This window comes from Callorhinchus milii, unplaced genomic scaffold (genome assembly GCF_018977255.1).
Source record: "Callorhinchus milii isolate IMCB2004 unplaced genomic scaffold, IMCB_Cmil_1.0 Scaffold49, whole genome shotgun sequence".
Lineage (NCBI taxonomy): Eukaryota > Metazoa > Chordata > Chondrichthyes > Chimaeriformes > Callorhinchidae > Callorhinchus > Callorhinchus milii.
In genome coordinates, this window is record NW_024704790.1 from 321,602 (window position 1) to 342,411 (window position 20,810).

At 41.8% G+C, this 20,810-nt stretch overlaps 1 protein-coding gene across 3 annotated transcripts in view; it reads right to left on the minus strand.

Annotated features, from left to right (window-relative positions):
• The window catches only part of LOC103189216 (zinc finger protein 541), a 29,824-nt gene extending 13,284 nt beyond the window's left edge, over nucleotides 1-16,540 (minus strand). For 2 of the 3 annotated variants that reach the window (XM_042345451.1, XM_007909549.2), the window contains exons 1-4: nucleotides 16,229-16,540; nucleotides 5,230-5,655; nucleotides 3,108-3,232; nucleotides 1,261-1,388 (exon numbers count right to left, since the gene is read on the minus strand). In XM_042345451.1, coding sequence (XP_042201385.1) covers nucleotides 1,261-1,388; nucleotides 3,108-3,232; nucleotides 5,230-5,536 — 560 coding nt within the window. In that variant the 5' untranslated portion in view covers nucleotides 5,537-5,655; nucleotides 16,229-16,540. The remainder of the gene's footprint in view (nucleotides 1-1,260; nucleotides 1,389-3,107; nucleotides 3,233-5,229; nucleotides 5,656-16,228) is intronic. The other variant, XM_042345452.1, reaches the window with a different exon arrangement.
• Nucleotides 16,541-20,810: the final 4,270 nt, after the last annotated feature.

Below are 20,810 nucleotides of genomic sequence, written 5' to 3' on the forward strand. Positions count from 1 at the left end.
CCCTCGTCCAACTGAATTTTAAGTGAAGCACACACAACTGCATAACTAGTATGATAACCAGCTAGTGCTCATATTCTAAAGGTAATTAAAGAGAAAACCATATATACACATCATCATATCCCCCCCAATCCTGTGGGTTCTTGTCTGCAAAGTTGCCAATTTGTGGTTTATTCTCTCATAGTTTAGCTCATGTTCAACCCTTATGGGATATTCTGATCCCATCAATCTCGGGTAGATTAAAACCCAGGCTCAAGGGAGCAAATGTTACCGGCCTTCAACATTATCTTAAGCTGGCTATCAGTGGAATCAATCTATCTGTCAGAGAATAATCAATAACTATTTTTCCAGTCTACCAAACATTTCATATTTGGGTTCACAATCCAATATTTTAAAAAGTAGCACAACTGGGAGTGATCAATATATAAAAACTTGCAGGAACAGTAATCACTTACAGTTACTCTGTCTGACTTGATTGATAGTAAATAAAAAAAGCTTTCAAATTAAGGATTGAATTTAAGAATTTTCCACAATTCTGTATCATCCTAAATATTAAGTTATAGTGGGTTTACAGAATATGACGACGTAGAGTTTCAGACTGGTCACGATAATCTTGGGAGCACAGATGGACTAGCTAAATATGGACCTCATATCCCAAGAGGACAGAGGAGTCAGCATTCCAAACACTGTCCTGTTATATTAAGCGAAGGACACATTTCATTGGAATCGCCTTTCTCAGGCAATCTCGCATATTTGCTCTCTCACTTAACTTTGCCTATTTCCTCTTAAATAGTGCAATTATATCTCCGCCCTCCTCCACACACAAACAATCTGACAAATAAAACCTGCATCTTTTGTAGAACGTGCTTGATTCTCTATAATAATAATAATCCTTGCATTTGATATAGCGCTTTTCACGTCGGGAGGACGTCCTAAAGCGCTTCACAGAATATACTGTAAAGTGAATTGACTGTATATTTGTGGGCGAACGCGGCAGCCAATTGCGCACAGCAATGTCCCACAAACAGTCGTAGATTGAAAATGACCAATTTATTATTGTTTTTTTGTTTTGGAGGGATTATTATTAGGCTCTGTGTGGAGTAAGGAAACTTGCCCAAGGTTTCGCCCTGACCTGCCTGGAATTGAACTCAGGTCTCTCACTTGCAAAGCGAGTGCTCTAACCACTGAGCTACAGGACTCCACTGCAAGGAAGGGCTATTTATGTAAAATTCACAGCATTCACAGTTAACCAAATTCACATACAGGTGGTCCTGCCTCTTAAAAGCTTTATTGCAGATCCTGCAGACATGACGACGCTCGTGGCTGTGGGTCAGGTAGTGTTTACTCAGGGCACTGGCACTGCTGAAAGACTTCCCACATTGACTGCATTCCTGGGCAACAAAACAAAAGTTAATGGCTTCCACTGATCAACAGCAATAATTTAATCAACTACTGAATACCTTCTCGTTCAGATGGACCAGGATAAGTTAAAAAATCTGTATAACTAGAATGGAAGAGAGGGATCCAAACATAGAAGAGTGTGGAAAAGGAAACAATACTGTAACAAATCCGAGATTGATATGTACATTTTACTAAATCAATACAAAGGAATGAACTACAGAAAGCAAACCAAGTGCTTCCTGCACCACGACATGAGACCACGTAGTAGTATAAATCCTAAATCTCTCCATAGGACGAATTCCCAACATGATCTACTTTAATAAGGAGAGACCAATATTTATCTCTCATTTCCTTGCTCAGTTTTCACTACAACATCTGTGACCAGGGCTCCTTCTGCCTCCTTGACCTCTCTGCTGCTTTCGATACCATGGACCTCTCCATCCTCCTCCACCGCCTTTCCTCTAAACCTTCAAGGTTCTGCCTTTGAATGGTTCAGGTCTTATCTCTCACACCATCTCCAATTTGTCTCCGCCAACAGTTTCTCTTCCAGCCACCACACACTCTTGTGCAACTTTCCTCAGGTCTCTTTCCTTCGTCCGCTCCTCTTCAAACTTTACTTTACATGCTCCCCCTTGGTGACATCATTCTCAGACATAGGGTCAACTTCCACATGTACGTGGATGACACCCAACTATCTTTCTGCCTCCACCCTCAATTCCAGGACAACTCATGTCCTGACACTGTCTGTCAGACATGGATGCAAGGCAACTTTCTACAGCTGAATGTCAGCAAGACCAAGGCCTTCCTGATTGGTTCACACCTCAGACACTGGCAGCATCAGCATCCACGGACACACACACTCCATCTCACCAAGCCAGTCAGGAATTTGGGCGTCTTGTTTGACCTTCAACCGTCCTTTCTCCCCCATATCCATGCCATGATCCACACTGCCTTCCTCCACCTCCGTAACATTGGTCAACTCAGCCACTGCCTCACACCTCATACACATTACTCTTTCAAGGGCCTCCCAGCCTTTCCCTCTCCTACCTCTCTGACCTACTAATCTCCTATCAACCTGTCCACTCCCTCCGTTCATCAGGCTCTCCTACCTCTCTGCCTCCCTCATCCCAACCCTGTCCCCCCACCCCCCCAACTGTTCAGCGCCTTGAGCTGTCCTCTCGACATGAAAGGTGCTTTGCAAATGTAATTTTGTTGTTGCTGTTGTACATTTATAATAATAATAATCCTTGCATTTGACATAGCGCTTTTCACGTCGGGAGGATGTCGCAAAGCACTTCACAGAACACACTGTAAAGTGAATTGACTGTATATTTACGGGCGAACGCGGCAGCCAATTGCGCACAGCAATGTCCCACAAGCAGTCGTAGATTGAAAATGACCAATTTATTTTATTTTGGTTTTGGAGGGATTATTATTAGGCTCTGTGTGGAGTAAGGAAACTTGCCCAAGGTTTCGCCCTCTGCCTGGAATTGAACTCAGGTCTCTCGCTTGCAAAGCGAGTGCTCTAACCACTGAGCTACAGGACTTACTAATAGTAGTGCACATTATGTGTTTCCAGATTAGATCGCAAGAATAAACATTTCTCCTATTATTGGTCAAAGATAGAACAGATTGAGAAATGATTGGCATAACCCTTTGCAACGTTCCAAATCTAGGTTTATCCCAGGTGGAGCCTGTTCAGTGCTAACCTGGAATGTCTGCTGTGGTGAATGTCTGGTGGATAAACGCCTCCTTTTCTGCAGACATATATATTTCCCTTCACCATTGCTCTCATCTTTCTCAGGGGTATGTTCTCGAGGGAGAGGACTAATACCTGAAAATATTGGTTGGAGAAAAAAAAGCAAGATTTCAGGCCATAACTTCCATTTTTTACAACTGGTTTAACAACATTCCTCATTGTATTAAGTTCATTTTCTGTGTTGAAAAAGAAAACGTTTGTTAAAAGTGGAATTGAGTGCAAGATCAACTATTCAACAAAACATTCAACTTTCAACAATCACTCACTCAGCACTAAACCAGTGAGAACAGTTTAGAGCTTCACCATGCCATACTGTGGTTTCAAAACCTGGGATTAGATCCTGCAAAGATGATTTTCAACAACAGTTGAGGAATTCAGACAAGCTGACTGCACATATATAAATCTTCACTGCTGCTCTGTATATCTTAACACTCAGCAGCATTTCCATCAGGTAGTGAATCACCATTGGGAAGAGCTCAGCGTAGTTTGAAGCGTGGACATTTGAATTTATAAGATTTAGTTCAGTTTTGACATCTTCCGGTTGAGTCCCAGGTAAAATGTGATTCGCCAATCAAATGTCGAACTCTAAAAACATTTTGCACAATATATATCTGATTACACAAGTTAACATTGCATTAACAAACAGTTCGTCTTCTTCAGCTCTGAGGGCTGCGTTACTCCTTTACCAGTAAATTCTAATTGTGCAGATGTGCTCCAACTAGTACTATTCACCGCACCCTTTGGAACACCGTCTCACAGTCCACTTTGTTTCACTCCCTCCCTTGCCTTCTTCATTGCACATCTCAAGACCTTCCTCTTCAACTGCGCCTTGGGCCAACCTCCTCCCCCCACCCTCCTGATCCCAACCCCCAGCTCAGGTCCAAATCCCTGACTGTCCAGGGCCATGAGTCTTCCTTCCGACGTGAATGGGGCTATACAAATATAATTTATTGTTGTTGCTACATCATTGAATTAAACATATTGAGTACCAAAATATTGTACTTAACCTTTGCATTTATTTCATTCATAAAAATGTTGAATGATGGACATCTAAACCATTCATAAAGAACTGAGACATTAAAACTCAACTTTCACACAATACCATGAGGAAGAAATTCTAGTTAGTTGTCTCCAGCATGAAGCACACTTAAATTAAGTCACTAATCTAACAGAATATTATACTTCAACATTTCTAACAGCTAATAGATCCTTTGTTAAAGCTCGAGTGTGCAGAAATTAAATATTTTGACGAAACCGTGATAAGGTCTAGAGAATATTTTTTGAACAAATTAAAATTTCTTCGATATAAAGGATTTTCCCCCAATATTTACTTTACTGTTGCAAGAATTTGCTGGTAAAATATCCCAAGATCCACATCTTCCTGCCTTGGTTTATATCAGTGATGCACAAGGTCTGTTGGGTCTGACAGCATCTCCATTGCAGGCCCTTGGACTTGCTCATGTGCTGTCTGCCACCAGGAACAAAAGACAGCCAGTGTACCCACACTGTGCACAGATGTGCCTGTCTAGGTTTGGGTGTCTCCGGATCATCTGCCAGTTCACATCAAACCATCCACCTGCAGTAAATTCAGTGTAACTACTGCCCCATAACATGACTGAAAGAGAATGATCCCAAATATAGAAAAGTAAAGAATGCTACAAGTAAACTACACCGTTTTAAACACGTTTTTCCTTCTATAGCTGGGAAGTACAGAAAACAGACTGTACTTTCTTGCTCCTTTCAACTCATTGCAAAACTTAGGTTTTATTTTATTCTCTTCCATTTGAAATCTACTGAAAGGCTAGGGAGATGATGTGAGGAGCCTGGATGAGTCAACTTATTAAATAATCCATTGATGCAGCAATTTAAGTGACAAAATAAAATTCAAGGTGCACATCTGAGCTCAATTGTAATAAGAAAACCGCTACTTGTTAGAACTTAAACAATCTTTACATCAATAATTTTGGATGGGTATTGCTTGCAAACCAGAAAGTAGACAGATAGAGCCTGGCTCTATTCAACGCCACCGCTTATTATAAAAGTACTGGAAACATGTATGTACATTCAAGTACCTAGCAACATGGGTGGAGAATCTGTATCCGTGGAGTCACTGGGAATCTTTGGGGAGTCACATCCCTTATCTACAGTATACAGGGAGAGATCTAAATTGTCAGCAAATGGATCATCAGGGATTTCGGTAGTCTCCAGATTGGATTCAAGTTCTATACTTGTCATTCCTGCATAAATAATATCATCAGGGTCTGGGATGATCTCTGATCTCTGGATATTACTTGCAATGGGCAACTCACTGTCTGACAGCAAAGGCAGGTGTAAATCAGCTTGAAGGGAGTTTTCATCAGTGAAGCTGTAGCAATCCATGGTTCCTGATTTGTCTGCTGAGTCTACAGAAATTAACAGTTGGGAAAGTAGTTTTCACAGCATACGCCTAAGTCTGACTAAAAGCATCCTCTTCTTTTGCGCTGTGGACTGCCGTAGCTCTAATGGAATAAATATAAAAGAAAAAGGGTGAGGTACCATTAGTAAATGTACAATAATTTTCAGAAAATAGTGAAACTATTGGTCATTTTATTTCACAAGCAAATGCACTGTTGCCAAATACGTTTTTGAACTTTTTTTAATATTCCATATTATTCCAAAAATGTGTAAACCCTCAAACATACACAGAATGTTAATTTGAGAGGATATGTAAAAATCCTGAAACTATCAATAATAGTTGGTACTCATTTTCAATTGGAAATTATTTTATATTAATATTTAAATCCACAGAATCAGCATAACAAAATCAAGTATGTAAATTCAATTGTATGAACATAAACATTACTCATGAATAAAAAATCCTGGACGCTATAAGAATATGCTAGTGTATGTAGTAAAGGAGGTCAGATTCACAAGTGTTTTCTTATCTTTGACTCTCTTATGTGCTTAAAAAGTTCTAAATTATAAGATGTAGAGTTCAGCCCATGAATTTCCCATCTCAGCTTTGTTACTGGAGTCAGACCTTCCACTCAAGAAGGAGATAAATAAACTGCCTAACCACCAAAGCAACAGCAGTTTTGATGCTGCACAATGGAAAACCTGAAAAAGGAATTGGAAGAAAATTCAAAGAATAATTCAAGTTATTATTATACCACAACTCAATTTATTTTCCGAGTAATACAGTATTAGATGGTGGTACCACGTGAAAGTAAAAAGAACTGAAGGAAACCTGTTCTGGTTCTCTTCTGGCAGTAAACAGTAGAGGGGACATAATAATGTACAATTGTATTTCCACTGTGCCCTTTCAGAGGAAAAGAGAAAATATAAAAAGAATGAAACGGGAAGTTTGCTGCTCCACGTTTTGAAATGATCACATTTATCTTTCTAAAGCAAATTCCGAAAACTCTGTCTGTTGAGCTCCTACTAAAGAAGGCATTTTCAGCACTTTACAATTTTCGAGCCTTTATTATCTAATCTTTAAAAAGAAGATAATGGACATAATTGAAGGTGAGGAATCCCACCTTTCTACTTTGGTTAAAAAATCTCCTACCTAGTTGACATTTTTAAAAAATAATGATTTTGATTTTAAAGATTCACCATTTTGACATCTGCATATTTTGATCAAATATAGTGAGGTAGAGACTGCTATCCTGGATCCTGCAAGCTTGGGATGCAAATAATAGCCTGGGGCGACCAATACTCCATTAAATGCTGCTATGTTAACAAGTTCTATGTTTTAAAAAAAACGGCTGATTGGAGTCAGACAAATAGACATTTTGAGTGTAAACTGCGGTGACATCATTAGGTTCTGCTCCAATGACAACATTAACTGTGACATTACTGATCAGAATAAACCCCATAACCTTCATAATAGGCACCTTCCTGGGCTGTCACTACATCTCAAACCACAAGGCAATGAGCAAACATGAAACTGTAAGTTTAGAAAGACCTCACTTTGTAACATTGCGTACAAGTATTATGTAATAAGTAGTGGGTTCAATTCCGTATAAATCCAATTCTTCAGTATAAATAATAATAATTTAATAATAATGCCTCCAAAACAAAAACAATAACAAATTGGTCATTTTCAATCTACAACTGTTTGTGGGACGCTGCTGTGTGCCGCTGCGTTCACCCACAAATATACGGTCAATTCACTCAACAGTCTATTCTGTGAAGCTCTTTGAGACGTCGAGAAGACGTGAAAAGCACTATATCAAATGCAAGGATTATTATTATAGTAATACACTGTGCAAATCTTTAACTAAAACTCTAGGGCACTGAATTGTCAGTAGGAATGTTGACCAAAGCCTTACCCTTGTTATGGATGACTGCTCTGTCCACAAAATGATCAGGTCAGCCATCAGTCCTTTTTTCTCTCTCAAGTTTCTTTGCTGACTCCATCAAAGTATAAAAGCGGTTCTTTTTTAAAATAAATTAACTGGAACTTAAGCTTATACATCTTTTTTAATGTAAAACAATATTTTGAAGTGTTTCACAAACTAACAATTCCAGGTCATAGATGTTGATTTGGTTTTTCGCCTCTTAACTGACATTGCCCAAGCTCATCTGGTTTATGCATGAAATAATAAATAATCCTTTTCACATCTTCCAGAGGTCTCAAAGCACTTCACAGAATATACTATAAAGTGACTGTATATTTGTGGCCAAACACGGCAGCCAATTGTGCACAGCAATATCCCACAAACAGTCATGGATTGAGTGACCAAATTATTATTATCCCAGGAAAAGCAATCCACTAATCGACTAACAACCAGGTTCCTACTTATTGCTAGGTAAACAGAGGCGTGCGGAGTAAGGAAACTTGACCAACATTTTGCAGAATATGCCCAGAAATGAGCCAACACAGATGGATATTGAGGGAGCCGTGTTAAATGTTAAATGCCTGATCAAACTACAGGAGGAAAAAGCTTATTATCAAAAAAACTCATTAATATTATCAGCTGATGTGAGTTAAGCTTCTCAATATTCTGCTCCTTGGTTTTCAGGTAACAAATTCATTAATTTTGGCTAATCACATGTGTTATATTTTGCAAATATGTCTCTGTGGACTTCAAAATAACTAATGTAATACCAGTTTCAATACAGAATTTAATGCTCCTAATGTAATATTATTTAAAGCTTGCAGTTGACTGCATTTTATTTCTAAGCATAATGAGGAAAATTTATGAAACTTAATGTTGCAGAATTAACATTAGGCTGCATCCACAAATTTACTACCAGGAGCAAAAAGAGCAAAACTGATCCAGTAAATTAGTCAGTTATTATGGAGCGGATTCAATCAATTTAAGTAATGTATTATTTTCAACTTTTTGTTGAAAAGGCTGAAGCACATTCTGAATAGGGGTTAAAATAGTCAAAAATACATTATACACACTATTACTGAGGAAATTCATTTGAGAATACAGAGAAAATAGCAATCATTAACAGAGGATGAAGGTAGCCTGAATCCAGCTACACTCCGGGGAAAGGGTCCACATACCAAACATATGTCAATTTAGCTTGCTGTAGAGCCACCAAAAGCAGTTCAAAGCCTTGGTTCTATTTGAACTGATTCTCAAGAGGTCTCTACACTAAATGCAGTCTTAATTAACTGCAAGTGTCAGAGGAGCAGTGTGTTGGATGCTTCAGGCTTGACAGGTAGATGTCAAGAGCTATGTCAAGTTAGCAATAGCACCAATTTGCAAAGTACCTCTGTGACTCCGACTGCTTTGCCTGAAGGCTGGGAAATTTACCATAACATTTAACTTACTGACCCGATTATTCTGGAGAGTACTGAGTGATTTTGCTGGCAGTCAAACGTTCACGTCCACCTGTCTTCAGCAGGTGATTTTGGCACTTTTCTAAAATTAGCAGGTTCATTTTGCCAGAAATTCTAACAGACAGCTGGTTAGACAGCATCTTTATTAACACCTAAAGCAGATATTGACGTGTCAATTAACTTCAAAAATATTTGAATGAAAATATTTGGTTTGGAACAGAACACGGTTATAATTGTAACAATGTGGAGATGACCGAATCCTTTGTAAAATATGACAAGTTGCTAAACTGAGGTCATGTCTGCCTGCTCAGTAGGTAGGTTTCCTGACCAACAACTCTCCAGATAAAATTGGTAATGTTTATAGGATATTCTTGTGTTCAAATTGGTTTCCACTTTAGTTTACAAATAGTTACTACACTTCAGAGTAATTTTGTAAAGTTCTTTGAGTCATTTCACAATCTTTATATGTGTTACATCAAATACAAGTTATTATTTGTTTCTGAGCTGCTGGGATCATGAAAATATATAATTCTTGCATTTGATAAGCACATTATCGGATTGAGATATCTCAAAGCACTTCACAGAATATACTGTATAGTAACTGTATATTTTGTTTGGAAAACCCAACAGTCAATTTGCACACTTATACAGCAGTATCCCACAAACAATCGTGGATTGAGTGGCCAAATTATTATAATCATTATCCCTGGAAAGCGATCTGCCAATCGACTAATAACCAGATTCCTATTTACTGCTAGGTAAACAGAGGCCCAAGATTTCACCCTACCTGGGAATCAAATCTAGGTCCTCTCGCTTGCGAGGCGAGTGCTCTAACTAGAAGCAGTGAAAAATGGCTATAGGGTGTAGATTCATATAGGAGAACAGAGAAACATTACAGATCCTTTCCTCAGTAGATTTAGCATGTTATTTTCCATTCAATTGCACCCAGGCTATGGAATGGGCTTAATGGCCAAATATAATTTTACTGTTGCATAATTTATGTATTTGTCAAGGGCAAGTGGGGGGAAGACATTATTATGAGCTAAGATATATTGGTCATACTAAAATATGTTGCACAGTCATCTTTAAATGCATTTCTTTTACTTATCATTGCAAATCCTATTTTAATGCTTCATGGTAACATTTTGTTTAATAATATAAATTCCTACAGAAAACTTCCAAAGCAATTAGAAGTATTTCTGTATTATAATTTAAGTATGAATCCAGTGTAAAACATACATTTTATCACCAAATTCAAGCCTGAAAGTATAGAAACCAGATACACCCTAATAAATTATAATAGAAAAAAATCAACAATTTGGATGATCCTATAGCCTGCAAGAATGCAACCCAACAGGCTCATATTAATCGAAGGGTCATGACCTGAAACGTTGACTCACTTTCCTTTCTCCATAAATGCTGCCTCTCCTGCTGAGTGTTTCCAGCGACTTGTTTTTAGATTTCCAGCACCTGCAGTATTTTGCATTTTGGCTCTTATTAATCAGCTGAATACTGAGAATCACTAATGTGTATATACATGTTATACATATATACCATACACAAGATATGTATTTTTAAGTGCTCTGAGACACTAGCCCATGTTGAAGCTCACTGCAAGTTGCTGTTATTTTCCAATTAGGCAAGTGGTGCAATATCATTGCAGAATTACTAGGGTGATACAACTGAAGGATCCTACTATCTACCAAAAATAGAACTTTACTTTCAAACTGAATAAATGGACTGAACTCCGAAATGCTATCCATGTGAAGGGCTCTGAGACGCTACCCTGCCTGAGGGGAGCTATATAAATGCAAATTGTTGTTGTTAACTCTCTTAAGAAATGTTTTGAAAGAAATATGAATTTAAGGAAGTACCTTAAAAACTCAGGTATCAGGAAAATACAATTCAAGCTTCATTTTGGGGAGAACAAGTTTGCAGGGCTATGGGGAGATCGCGGGGGAGTGGGATTGAATTGGATAGCTCTTTTTAAAGACGGCACAGACATGATGGACCGAATGGCCTCCTTGATTTTCATGGACTATAAATGATGTTTGAATCTTGTACAATTTACAATTCCAAAACATACATCAGTCTGTTATTCTTCCATACACATGGTCTTTGTGGGATTACAGATAAACAACAGATGTATCACCATAACCATAATCTGGAGTAGACCATTGGCATTTGGCAGGATCCAAAATTACAAATAACAAAACTAAATCTACAATAATCTATCTCCCATATCCTTGAATTAAATACTTCACTTACTAGATAATTAAATTACTCTCCCCATCACTTCCCTGGTCCATTTATATATTAACTATTCCCTGTCTAAAGTAATTAAAACAGATTTGTCTGGTCACCTTCCCTCTTGTGTTATTGAGTCTGTGTTCCATGGCTTTTGTTTTTTTTTGGATGAGGATATACATGTTTAGGAACCAGTGCATCTGAATCCTTCATTTCTCCCACAAAATATACAGTCAATTTACTTTACAGTATATTCTGTGAAGAACTTTGAGACGTCTCGAAGACATGATATCAAATGCAAGGATTATTATCATCATTTTCTGGAACACTTCAATAAGATGGTCCCTGAGCCTTCCCTTCTCTAGCTTCCATGACCTCTTCTCCTAATGTAGATGTCTACTCCCTGATTTTAATTATTAATTCAAAATAATAATACTTGCATTCGATGTAGTGCTTTTCAGGTCTTCTATAATAATAATCCTTGCATTTGATATAGCGCTTTTCTCGTATGTTTTGTGCGACAGCCAGTTTTCCCTCCAACTAGCTCAGTGGTTAGAGCACTCGGCTTTCAAGCGAGAGACCTGCGTTAGTTCCCCGGCAGGGTGAAACCTTGGGCAAGTTGAAACCAAACTCTCTCTCTGTGCCCTCTTCAGCCTGACATTAAAAATCCAACAACGCTATTGGAAAAGAGCTTTTCCCAGTCCTGGCTGATAACCCTGTACCCCCCAACCGATAAAATTACCCATTCACTTTGTAGCTATTTGGGGGATGTCACTGTGTGCAAATTGGCTGCTGTGTTTCACCTACAATATACAGTCATTTACACTTGACAGCAATCAATTTGTGAAGCGCTTTGGGACTCACCTGCTGACTGCCACACAACCAGTAGAGGGGCACTAGAGGAATCAGGAGCAGGACGCCAGGCTGGTTTTACCCCCCCTGACCTGGGAAGATCAGCTCCCACCAAGCAGCGGAGCCTGAGATCAGCAAAGGCACAGACCAGCATTCGAGCTGGCAAGATAATAATCCTTGCATTTGATATAGCGCTTTTCACGACTTCTCGACGTCCCAAAGCGCTTCACAGAACACACTGTAAAGTGAATTGACTGTATATTTACGGGCGAACGCGGCAGCCAATTGCGCACAGCAATGTCCCACAAACAGTCGTAGGTTGAAAATGACCAATTTTTATTATTGTTTTTGGTTTTGGAGGGATTATTATTAGGCTCTGTGTGGAGGAAAGAAACTTGCCCAAGGTTTCGCCCTCTGCCTGGAATTGAACTCAGGTCTCTCACTTGCAAAGCGTGTGCTCTAACCACTGAGCTACAGGACTCCACATCTAGACGTTCCAGATGTTTCAAAGCACTTCACAGAATATACTGTGAAGTGAATTGACTGCGAATCTGTGGGTGAAACTTAAAAATGATAGTATTAGACATGCATTACAAAAATGAACTGCCCTGGATACCCATGGGATCAAATGTTCACACAACAGAACCAATCATAAATGGCTTACAACACTATCCTTAGAAACTTGTTGAAAGATATCAATATTGTTCATTATTCAAAAATTGCGGCTTTTCTTTACAATTATATTTTCTTACCAAAGCAAATCCATTATTATCACTTCAAGATGTATCACAGAAAATAAAGGAATAGTGCCAAATTATCTCTTAAACTGAACTGACGGAAAATTGACTATCGTGGATGCATTGAATTATAAGAGTATAATATTTGCAGGGAATAATAATCCTTGCATTCGATATAGCGCTTTTCACATCTTCTCGACATCTCAAAGCGCTTCACAGAATAGACTGTAAAGTGAATTGACCATATATATTTTGTGGGCGAAACGCAGCAGCCAATTGTGCACAGCAATGTCCCACAAACAGTAGTGGATTGAAAATGACCAATTTATTATTGTTTTGTTTTGGAGGGATTAATATTAGGCTCTTTGTGGAGTAAGGAAACTTGCCCAAGTTTTGAAAAAGAATGAAAAAAAAGAAATTCCTCTGTGAAATGCAATGAAATGCTAGTCAATATCACTGAAGTAACTTTTCTCTTGTGGGTATGAATTACTCTTAATTTCTCCCCAGTCACTTATGTCGAACCCCTCCACTCACAGCACAGAGACAGCCAGACACAGGGTAAACCTCCACATGTACGGGGGCACACAAATCGACTTCTCTTCAAGCTGCGACTCCCAGTCCGCCGATGTTGTCAGCTTGTCTGACAGACATCAATAATAATAATAATCCTTGCATTTGATATAGCGCTTTTCACGTCGGGAGGACGTCCCAAAGCGCTTCACAGAACATACTGCAAAGTGAATTGACTGTATATTTGTGGGCGAACGCGGCGGCCAATTGCGCACAGCAATGTCCCACAAACAGTCGTAGATTGAAAATGACCAATTTATTATTGTTTTTTGTTTTTGGAGGGATTATTATTAGGCTCTGTGTGGAGTAAGGAAACTTGCCCAAGGTTTCGCCCTGACCTGCCTGGAATTGAACTCAGGTCTCTCACTTGCAAAGCGAGTGCTCTAACCACTGAGCTACAGGACTCCATCTATATCAAGGCCTGGATGAGTGCAAACTTCCTGCAGCTGAACGTTGACAAGACTGAATTCATACTCCTCCCATCAACATCTTCTCTCTTGCGGTTCAGACTTCCTCACCCAACCCGATCGATCCTCAGGTATTCTGCGTACCCCACATTTGGTCCCTGGCCAGGTCCGCTTTCCTCCACCTCCACCTCATTGCCCTGACCAAGACACCTCCTCCCTTCCCTGGCCAGGACACCTTCCCCCTCTCCTTGGCTCAGCATCCAGCTCCACCACTGTTAAGTACTCCGAGACACTGTCCGGCTTGAAGCGTGCTATATAAATGCAAGTTGTTGTTGTTATGTCTCCATAGATTACATATCAGCTCAAAGGCCTCCTGCTTTGAGCTAACAGCTATATAGGAAAACCATGGCTCAAGGATTAATCTTCCAATTTGCTACTCGACATTTTTCCAATACCAATACAATTTAGCTGATCTTGGAACTCTCCACAACCACTGTTACAGCACACTGATGTGATGCATCCCACTCCAGGGAAATGTGAGTTGGTGCATAAACACATTAGTCCACTAGCCAATGATAAAGGACGGTTTTGAGTAAAGAACAATGATGTTGAAATGACTTACAAATTATCAATAAACCATTAATGGAATAATATCCCATCTGTGATAATCCCAAAACATAAGAAATCGAAGGAACTAAAGGAAGAGTGAGAAAACAAAGGAAGCAACTTTAAGTGACAATTTAAAAGTTGTGCTGATAATTTTAATGGGGCAAAAGTTCCAATTAAGAATGAAGGTGAGAGGAAAAACACAGGGGATGGGTAGAACATGAAATTAAATTAATCTGAAAGTCAGGAAAGAGCAACAGCAAAATAATTTGTATTTGCACTTTTTTATCCTCTTAAAAAATTGGTCACTCACTTCACATCCATTTGACTGGGTATTTGCTCTACGCAATTAGGCAGCAGCTTTCACTTGTGAAATACACCCATCACTACACAGGACGGAAAAAAAGCTCCGAGAAGCAATTTAGGATGTTCCAACAGAGCAGGTGCTGCACTGCATCCAAGGATTAGTAAGGGGGTTTAAAAGAAATGCCATGATTTTAAGTTAAAATAACAGGAAAGATGAGTGCGAAAAACAAAATTAAGACACACACCTATATATAATCCTTGCATTTGATATTATTATGTGATTGAGACGTCTCAAAGAGCTCCATAGGACACTATAAAGTGGATTGACCGTATATCTTGTGTGCGAAATTAAATAAAATGCAAAAATTATTATACTTAAAAGAGTTTGTTTTTTTCCCTCCAAGGTGCAAATGGTGTGGTCGCGGCGGGTAAGGAGAGAGGAACAACACGGACTTTTAAAAACGCGGTGGACGGGTATTTGAGGAGGACGGGTTTGCGGGTTATGGGGAAAGGGCCGGGGAGTGGGACTGACATTAATTGCTCTGTTCAAAGAGTGGCACAGACTCGATGGGCTGTACAATTCTATGAACAAAAGGAACAGCAGAAGCACTAGACATTTCACAGGTAAAGGCAGCTGTCCATTTGAGTGCAGTAAATACGTTCGCCTCCAAAACACAGTCACTAGCCGTCGGCAGTGAAATCCTGTAAACGAGACATCTTCCTGATGCAAAAGGATCAAATGCAACAGGTTTATTATTCTTTTTTTTAAAAATACAATTAAAATAACACCAAATACTTGCATTTCCCCCCAAAACAAATTGTAAAGAAAAACAAACCTCCTGCTTCTCTCATGAAAGAAAACATAACTGAAATAAAAGTGGAGTCCTGTAGCTCAGTGATTAGAGCACTCGATTTGCAAGTGAGAGACCCGAGTTCAATCCCCAGGGGGTCAGGCAGGGCCAAACCTCGGGCAAGTTTCCTTACTCCACACAGAGCCTAATAATAATCCTCCAAAACAAAACAAAAAATAAATTGGTCATTTTCAATCTACGACTGTTTGTGGGACATTGCTGTGCGCATTTGGCCGCTGCGTTCGCCCACAAATATACAGTCAATTCACTTTACAGTGTGTTCTGTGAAGCGCTTTGGGACGTCGAGAAGTCGTGAAAAGCGCTATATCAAATGCAAGGATTAAGTGTTTTTTTTCCCCTTCTGGAAAGAAAGGAAAAAAGAGGGGGACACCAAAAAAAGTAAAAACAAACTTTTTTTTGGAGTGGGGGAAGATGTTGGGGCTGAGAGAAAAAAGTTACATCAATTTTTTTAAAAAATAATAAATAGTGAAACAAACATTTTAGGGTTTGTTTTGGCGGAGAGACAACAAAGTGAAATCGATGTCATTTTCTTTTTTTAAAAATAACGTGGTAGCAAACGACCTCTCCCGCCCCCAAAATGACATTTATGAGGGGATTTTATTTTAAAAAGGTAATTTTTTTACCACTTTTTTTTCTTAAAAAAAGTGTTGGTTTATGTGCAGTGTTGGTGCCTTTCCCCCGTGTGTCCGCCTCACCTGCCGACCGCCTCGGCCGCCGCTGCCTCTGGGCCTCGAGCTCCAACTCGACGCCGCTCGCTTCGCCGCACCACACCTTCCCGCCCGCCACCCGCGCCCGTTACGCTCCGCGTGCCGAAAGAGTTCTCCCTTTGCAGCCCACCTCCCCGACGCTCGGAGCGCGCTGCTCCCTCGCTCCGGGTGAACGGAAGGCCAAGTCAGGTTCGAACAGCTCTCGGGTCTTCCCTTCCAATTTTCTTTCAGTTTCTCCCACGCACCGTTTTCGCGCGCTGTGTGGGGGGCAACGGGTCCCGGAGCCGCTTCTAATTTAAATCGAGTAGATGGCATATTAATCCGCGCCCTCGAGCCGGGGGTCGTGCAATTCAATGGGGGGGAGGGGGGATAAACATAAAGAGAGCGCATCTGCTCTTTCTAGTTCGAGGCAAAATCTAATAAGAGGACGAACTGAACTCTGTTAGAAGTTAACAATTATCTCAGAAAGTTAAACGAGTGGAGTTTGTTGGGGGTAAACATGTATTTCCCCCCCCCGCCCCCCCCGGCGGTAGAGTGGCCCATTCCCGGTCGCTGCAGTCCGCTCACGGTGATGACTAACGGCCGAGACACGTGGGCGCCATGCGGGGGGGCGGCGCCATGCGGGGGGGGGGCGGCGCCATGCGGGGGGGGCGGCGCCATGCGGGGGGGGCGGCGCCATGCGGGGGGGGGGCGGCGCCATGCGGGGGCGGCGCCATGCGGGGGGGGCGGCGCCATGCGGGGGGGGGCGGCGCCATGCGGGGGGGGGGGGGGGGGGGCGGCACCATGCGGGGGGGGGGGGGCGGCGCCATGCGGGGGGGCGGCGCCGGTGTCGGCGCCATTTTCTCGCCGTCGACGCCTCGGCTCTTGCTGCACCGTCTCCTCACGCTACTCCTCCCCATCGCTCAGCAGCCGCGCTTTCAAAGCAGCCCCCACCTCCTGAACCTGTGGCACATCCCGTCTGTAACCCCCCCTCCGCCTCTACCCCTCTTGCCGCGCCCCCCATCCTCAGAGCTCACCCCAAGACCTTCTTCTCCGGCCACGGCTTTGGTCACCGCCATCGCCTCTCTCCCCGCGCGCTATCTCCTTAGGCTACGAAGCCACGCCGCTGTAAAGCGCTCCAGGACGCTATGCTGCATTGTATGAATTTCAAGTTGTCACTGTTGTTGTTGTTGCCCCTCCCCCTCTCCCTATGGCTTTTTGTAGCTGTCCAACTCAGTCTGGAGGGGGGACGGACTTCCTGGAGCGGACCTGACCCCAAGGTGACATGTCTGGCAACAAAACTGGTGCTAATCTTGAAAACTGTTTGATAGGTCATTGCTGTCAGACTCAGTGACTATCTGCAGGTGATGCGCAGCCAATTTACATACACCCATGAAGTGAATGACCCACTTATGGTGAACATCACAGGCAGGACACCAGGAGAAACTCCCTTCTTTCTTACAATACAGTCTCAGAATCGAACATCCATCTGAACAGTTAAGTTAAGCATAAATAAGTAAAATTCCCATTTTAAAATTATATATAAGGGGAACTCTGAGGCATCTTTTCAAGTTGAACAACTCAATCTTTTCCTAATCATAGCTCATTTCTCCAGCATTAGGAACATTTTCATGGCTCCTCTGCACTACCTCTATCGAGCGCCTACCAAGCTCCGTTATGTGGTGGTGATCGGGACACAGCATTCCAGGTGTGGCCAGAACAAGGTGCAACTTGAAAATGGCTTCTGGAGATCTGAATTCAACTGATTTGCCCACAGAGTCCAGCATCATTCATCAACCTAGCTGAAAAGGCATTAATGGAGGTGAAACAACAGAGTCCCAGTTTGACCTATGCAGTATGGAAGGGACTTAAATAATGGAGCAGTAAGTCATGAAGTATATTTTCTTTATGGGTATTACTATAACATACTACACGCATGGAGGTATCAGTTTACTCAGTTTGTAATACTTTTGCCTCTGGGTTAGAGGGTTACAGGCTCAATGCCTATGTTGGAGATGTATAAAAAGCTTAATAATACTTGTATTTAATATAGCACCTTTCATGTTAAGAGGACATGTCAAAGCATGCACCAGAAACCAGGAGAAAACTCATTTCCCATTTCGAATAGAGCTATGGGATCTTGTCAAAGTGTCATTTGTCAAAGTGACAAATGACATTTTGTCCATCTGCGACCAAGGCTCCCTCTGCTTCCTCGTCCTCTTTGACCTCTCTGCTGCCTTTGTACCGTTGACCACTCTATCCTCCTCCACTGCCTCTCCTCTCACCTTGAATGGTTCAGATCCTACCTCTCACACCTTTTCCATTTCATCTCCACAAATGGCTTCATGACACCCTCACCCTCATCCACATCCTCGCTCGACTCCACTGGCTTCCCATCACACGGAAGTTTAAGACCCTGGTCCTCACTTTCAAAGTTTTCCATGGCCTTGCTCCATCCTACCTCTACGACCTCTAATCCCCTACCAACCTCCCCCTCCCCTCCGCTCAGCGGGCTCTGGCCTGTTTCACATCCCTCGTCTTGCCCACCCCACCATTGGCAGGAGGGCCTTCAGCCTCTCTGCCCCCACCCTCTGGAACTCCATCCCGCAGTCCTTCTGCCTCGCTCCTTCTCTTGCCTCCTTCAAGAGATCCTCCTCTTTGAGCGTGCCTTCGATTACCCTCCTTTCCCCCTGCCTCCACCGATCCCGACCCCCAGTTCAGGTCCGAAACACTGATTTTCCAGTTCCTTGGGACATACTCCCAACATGAAAGGCGCTATACAAATGTAATTTTGTTGTTATTTAATATCTTCCTAAGCAAGCAGTGGGACTTCACATCCGAAGGGTGGCATCTCCAACAATGCAGTATTTCCCATCACTGCCTTGGAGCGTCAGCTTACTATGTGTTTTTGAAGTCTTGACGTGGGGCTTGAACCTAGAGCCTTCTGACTCGGAGGCAAGAGCACAACTGAGCCAGTCTGGCACTACTTATTTCAGCCAAGTCATCAGATGATTTGCCACAAACATTTCACATATATATCCTAACGTAAGGGCAAAGGGCATTATTGTGTGGGGAGCAACGTTTCTGGCCTCCTACTTGGTACGAGAACACAACATGTTATCAACCCATGTGATTTCACGAAAAACACGAAGATTTTGAGCCAGGTCGGCTCATTTAAATGAGTGTAAATCTTCCTTAGAAAGGTTTAGAAAGAGCTGCCACAACTTTGATGCGTTGTTACCTATGGTTCAATAAATCATTCTTAATGGCACCTGCATGAAGTGTAGCAAATGCTAGATCTTGCTAACACTTTTAACACATCAAAGTCTGTCTGGGGCTATAGCTACAAAAAAAGTATAAGGCATTGTCAGCAATTCACACAAGAGTCTGGAGAATAAAGTGTAAAAGCATGTACTATTTAATTTTTCTTTGATGAGCACACTCTAAATTTTTTGGGGGCATTAGAGAAAGACACCCTGTGCAAGTTCAGACTCAAAAGGAACAATAGATACTGGAGGCAGTAAAATGGTCAGTAACTGTCCTTTCTAAATCTGCAGTGCTTTGTGTTTTGTTCATGTCCTTTCTAAGATCTTCAGCCCCTTTTATTTACATAAAGACTATAATGATCATTTATTTTCATGACTGTTTGTGGGACTTTGCTGTGTACAAATTGGCTGCCTCATTTGATTACAAACACACAATCACCTTCACAGTTAATCCTGTGAAGTGCTTTGAGATATCCTCCCGTTTGCTATTATATATTGTGAAGTGTATACTTTGCAGGCAAACAAAATGTTTGTGCACACACACAGATATATATATATATAGTACATGAAACTCCCAGTTCCCCTTTTTCACTGAAGTACAGTATGAGCGTAATAGCCGTGAAATATTGCAATACACGAACTGAAACTCTCTTTGCTCCTTCCTATTGCTGTTTGCCTCAGTCGGACACCTCTCCCTCTCGCGGCCCCCGCTTCCCAGTCACAGACAGAGGCCAATCCTGGGAGATAAATGTATTCAAATGCAGCCAATGACGGTGTGTGAGCGGCGCCCTGACCCCCAGCGCCTCGTCACTGATGGGGAATCGGCCAATCACCGGCCGCACTGCCGCCCAGGCCCCGCCCCGAGCCGCCGGTCCCGGCCAATGGGAGGCCACGATTGCCCACCCGCTCATCTGACACCCGAAGGACCCCGGTTACGCGGCGCCCAAATTTCTGCCTGTGTGGGGGTGTGGGTGTGTGTTTTTAAATTATTTTTGGAGGGCGAGAAGGAAAAACACAGGAAAATTCAGAAACATAACTACACTGTCCTCTCCCAACACTATATAGCCTTTCCTCCTCTCCCTCCCCAGTTGAAGGATGAGCAGTTGCCTTGATCCAACTCCTGAGTACAGGGCAGGAATGTGTGTAAACATATAAACATGGGCACGTATACAGGAGCTAACGGGGAGCGGTATTTTTTTTAAAAAAAACAGAAGGAAGGGGGGATATTCCCCCTCTCTCTTGTTTTTTACCCCCCCCCAACGTGACTGGATTTCTTCTCAGGACTGTGTGGGAACAGCTGTTGTCGCTGACCTCCCCTCAGTCAT